Source organism: Vitis vinifera, chromosome 8, assembly GCF_030704535.1.
Source record: "Vitis vinifera cultivar Pinot Noir 40024 chromosome 8, ASM3070453v1".
NCBI lineage: Eukaryota > Viridiplantae > Streptophyta > Magnoliopsida > Vitales > Vitaceae > Vitis > Vitis vinifera.
The window spans coordinates 2,832,986-2,838,202 of NC_081812.1; the positions used below are offsets into that span (position 1 = coordinate 2,832,986).

The 5,217-nt window shown below is 34.6% G+C and overlaps 1 protein-coding gene across 1 annotated transcript; it reads right to left on the bottom strand.

The window, feature by feature from the left end:
• Positions 1-1,856: 1,856 nt before the first annotated feature.
• LOC109122986 (uncharacterized mitochondrial protein AtMg00810-like) lies at positions 1,857-3,143 on the bottom strand. The gene is made up of 2 exons (XM_019221509.1): positions 2,972-3,143; positions 1,857-2,815 (listed from the first exon to the last, which is right to left on the bottom strand). The coding sequence occupies exons 1-2, from the start codon at positions 3,141-3,143 to the stop codon at positions 1,857-1,859; spliced, it is 1,131 nt and encodes a 376-aa protein (XP_019077054.1).
• Between the last annotated feature and the right edge of the window lie 2,074 nt (positions 3,144-5,217).

Consider the following 5,217-nt stretch of genomic DNA (forward strand, 5'->3'; position numbering starts at 1 on the left):
TCTTGGTTCACTTATGTGTATAAGGAAATTTTGTTAATTTTGCAAAGTTGCATAAGGGTTCATGAATAGTATCTTTAGATTGGACTAATTGATTAATTAGTTAACTTTATTAGATTAATTAATCAATTAAAACCCTATTTGGGTTAGATTAAGTAACCCAAACCTATGGTAGGCTTAAGTCACTTAAACCTAATTAGGAACCTCATAAATACCCCCTTAAGGGTTAAAGGTTTCAAGAAAAAAAAATTTTCAAGTCTTTTGTCACACGCTAAGACCTAATCCAAGGGCGTGATGGTCATTTCACATCTCAAGCCTGAAGGTTCAAAGTGGAAATCAAACAAATATTCATCTTGTAACGGGATGTTACCAATTACCAAATTCCTATTTAAAGAAGTATAACAAAATTCTATAATATTCAAATCTTAACTTTAAAATTAATACATCAACCAAAGTGTTATTGACCAAACAACTTCAAACTTAAATAATAGCTAATAGTAAATAGACTATAACAATTAAATAATGTAAAAAATAAAGGAGAATGAGCTCAAAGTCCAATAAGGAACATTAATACAATTTCATGGATCAAACATTTTCAATTATGCTTATAAATAAAAGATGTAATGTATAATTCATTTTCATAAAAAATTTGAGTTCAAACATGCTAATATATTTAAAACAATTTCATATCAAATCCAAATCCAATACATTCAAAATATTTTTATTTTGGTTATAAAAAAAAATGATACTTAATTAGGTGAAACTTTTCAAATAGGTGATTAGCCTCAATTTTTTTTCTTTTAAAATGGATGAAACCAAACATTACTAGTACTAATAACCTCTAACTAAACTCCTAAAGGCTGGGGTTCAAATCAATTACATTGCTTACCACGAAATGTAGAGGTCAATTATTATATCCCGTTGACAGGGGTCAAAAAGACAACTATCATATTCTGTTAATTAGGGCCAAAAGGTCAACTACTATGTCCCATTGAATAAGGTCAAACAAACTAGAGTCAAACACTTTGTTTTATTTATTCAAACTTAAAAAAAAAAATATATCTTCATATTTTTCTGTTAGGAACAAGAGAAATATGTTTTAACATAATTTTTCATGCAAAATATATTTGATTCATGCATAAAAACAAAAATTACATTTTATACATTTTAAAATAATAAATAAAAAGAAAATTATTTTCCTTTACAAAATCAACATTAATTTCCCTTACCTCAAAGAAGCATTCAAAAACCTTGGAGAAGATAATCTTCAAGAATCTACTCCTCACCTAACATAACATTACAAAAAAAAAAAAAAAACAATATCTAAGTAAAATTAATAAATTTCTAATTTATATAAAACTTTTTTTCCAATTTGTTTCTTAGAACACATCACTAATTTAATTAAACTACAATTCTATTTCATTACTTTAAATTCTATTTTATTTATTAACTTAACAACTATCATCATCATCATTATTATTATTATACCAATAGCTAACCTTGTATTTCATCCTATTTTCAACACCTTATTAATATTATATTTTTTTTTCTTTATTCTCACACTTTCTAATTTTCCACCAAACTAATAGAAAAACAAAAGGTAAATGGCAAGAAAGGCAAACAAAGGTCTGAGAGAGAAATAAAACTAATTCATTGATTCCCCTTTTTTTCACTGATTGTACAATAGCAACATATATAGGAAGGCTTGGAACAATCGAGAAGAGTCCAACTCATCCAGAAAATGAAAAATAACAAAATAAAAAAATTCCACTAACTTGTAACAACCTAACAAACTCTGCATATTTCTTTGTTCAACAAGGAAGGCAAGTTTTCACAATAATCAATTTTAATACTCCCCCTCAAGATGGAATGTATATGTTATACATTCCCATCTTGTCTATGAGATAATTGAATTGATCAGGAAAGAGAGGTTTGGTAAGTATATCAGTCAATTGATGTTGTGAAGCAACATGCAGAATTTTGAGCATACCTGTTTGAATCTTCTCTCTTACAATATGACAATCTATCTCTATGTGTTTAGTACGCTCATGGAAGACCGGGTTTGCAGCAATGTGTAGAGCAGCTTGGTTGTCACAGTAGAACAAAGCAGGTTGTGTGTGTGGAACTCCTAAGTCATTGAGTAAGGCAATCAACCATGTTAGCTCACAAGTCACATGAGCCATTGCTCGATACTCTACTTCAGCTAAGGATCTTGAAACTGTCCTTTGCTTTTTTGATTTCCATGATATCAAAGAATCTCCAAGAAATATGCAAAATCCAGTGACTGATTTTCTAGAATCTGGGCATGCTGCCCAATCAGAATCTGAGAAGGCCTTTAATTGAATAGATGAGGAAGCTGAGAAGAAAATACCTTTGCCTGGTGATCCTTTGATATATTGAAGAATCCTGTAGACTGCTTGCAAATGGGGTCTCCTCGGTTGACTTAGGAATTGGCTCAATTTGTTCACCGAGTAAGTTAAGTCTGGCCTGGTGATAGTAAGGTATATAAACTTCCCTATGAGCCTTCTATACATGCTGGGATCTGTTAGCAGCTCTCTATCATCTTGAGAAAGTTGCATATTCGGTTGCATTGGAGTTTTGGCAGGTTTGCATCCTAAGTAGCCTGTTTCAGATAGGAGTTCCAGAGCATATTTTCTCTGGCTTATTAGGATCCCTTTAGCTGATCTAGCTACTTCAAGTCCAAGAAAATACTTGAGATTTCCTAGATCCTTTAATTTGAAGCTTTTGTTGAGAGAATTCTTCAAATTATCAACAACAATCTTGTTGTTACTAGCAACTATTATGTCATCAACATACACTAACAAAGCAATAAAATCATTTCATGTTGTCTTGATAAATAGAGAATAATCTGAATGAGATTGCTGAAAGCCTTCAGAGATTAGAACACCAGAGAATTTTTCAAACCACTGCCTAGATGCTTGTCTCAAGCCATAGATGGATTTGTGTAACTTACAAACTGTGTTGGAAGGTAATAAAGGCTTCCCCTCACGGTGATAACCAGGAGGAAGATGCATGAAAACTTCTTCAGACAGATCACCGTGCAAAAATGCATTATTGACATCAAGGTGAGTCAAATGCCAATTGTAAATAGAAGCAAGAGAGAGTAATACCTTGACAGTAACCATCTTGGCAACATGTGAAAAAGTATAAAAAAAATCAACACCTTCTTGTTGTGTGATCCCTTTGGCAACAAGTCGTGCTTTGTACCTTTCAATAGAACCATCAGCATGATATTTAACACGATAAATCCATTTGCAACCAATTGTTGTTTTTCCAGGGGGTAGAGTGCACAAAGACCAGGTATTATTGGACTTTAAAGCTTGCAGTTCAGCTCGTATAGCATGCTGCCACTCGGGTACAACGACTGCCTCAGCATATGTTGTTGGTTATGTGATAGTGGAAATGGAAATAGAAAATGCACGAAAAGAAGAAGAAAGTTTATTGTAGGAGATGACATCGGATAAGGGGTAAGGAGTGGAGTTGGATATATCGAAATGAGGAGTAGAAGAAGCTAAATAACAGTGATAATCAGAGAGATATTTGGGTGGTTGGGATACTCTAGAAGATCTGGTGGTTGTGTGGGAGGTGGTATGAGGTGAAGTGTCATTGGAGGAAGAGTCAGGGCTGTTAGGATGTGAAGTCGAATTATCAAAAGAAGGGGAAGGGGTAGAAACTGGTACAACAGGCAACACCTTTTCAAAAAAGAAATCTGAAGCAACAGAGTTATTATTCTGAGATAACTTGAAAGGAAACACAGATTCTTGGAAGATAACATTCCGGGAGACAGATATTCGGTTGGTCTCTAAGTCTAGAATTTTGTAACCTTTGTAACCAAAAGGATATCCTAAAAAGACACAAGGTAAGGCTCAAGGAGAGAATTTGTGACGGGTGCTAGTAAGAGTTGAACTATAACAAAGACATCCGAAAGATTTGAGATGGGAGTAAGATGGTGATTTATGTTGAAGTAGCTCAAAAGGAGTTTTGTTGTTCAGCAATGGTGATGGAATTCGATTTATAAGGTAAACCGAAGTAAGCACACAATCCCCCCAATATCCTATAGGTATGTTGGATTGGAAATATAAGGCCCGATCTACGTTTAGGATGTGTTGGTGTTTACGCTCAACAACCGAGTTTTGTTGAGGAGTTTCAACACAAGAGAAAAAATGGAGCACACCAAGTTGGGTAAAGAGATTGGACAGGTTTAATTCAGGGGCATTGTCACTATGAATTGCTTTAATTGTGAGACCAAACTGGGTTTTAACCATGAAGAAAAATTGTGGAAAAATGGTCTTGACATCAGATTTAGCACGTAGATGAACCCATGTATTTCTTGTACAATCATCAACGATTGTCAAAAAATAACGAAATCCATCATGTGTGGAAATATGAAATGGACCCCAAATATCACAGTGTATGAGATCAAAGGGAGAAAGAGATAAATTATTATGGCAATCAAATGACAAACGTTTCTGTTTTGCCAGAGGGTAGATTGAACAAGAAAGATTGGTATTGCCATTACTTTGCAACTGTAAATGAGGTTTCAATACACTGAGTTTGACATTGGATGGGTGGCCTAATCTGAAATGCCACAATTTGTTTACATGAGCAGAAGTTTTGTTATCAACAACGAATACAGAGGAAATAGAACGAAAGACTGAGCTATCTAAGAGGTAAAGGTTGCCTTGACGTCTACCCATCCCAATCAACTTCCCCTGTGAATGGTCCTGAATGAAGCAAAAACGAGCAGTAAAATCAAAGGAAAAACAATTAGTTTGAGTTAAGGCACTAATGGAGATAAGATTAAATTGAAATGTTGGAATGTAGAGAACATGTTCAAGCACAAGATGAGGTAACAGATGAATGGTGCCTATTCCGGTGATTGGTATTTTTGTACCAGTGGATAAAGTGACAGTGTTGGAAGAAAATGAATGAATAGAGTGAAACATGGAGGAATTAGTGCAAACATGGTGGGTTGCCCCTGAATCTAAAATCCAAATGCTAGGGTTGAGAGTGGATGATGAAGGAGAAAGAGAAATGATACCAGTGAAGTTGGAAATGGATTGCTGAAGCAGGTTGTTGTCACCGAATGAGGTAGAGGAGCCACTCGAGCTGTGCAAACTCAAGAGAGCCAATAATTGATTGTGCTGGTCATGAGTGAGAGGCGGTGGAGATGCAAAGGCGGTGGAGCCATCTGTGAGA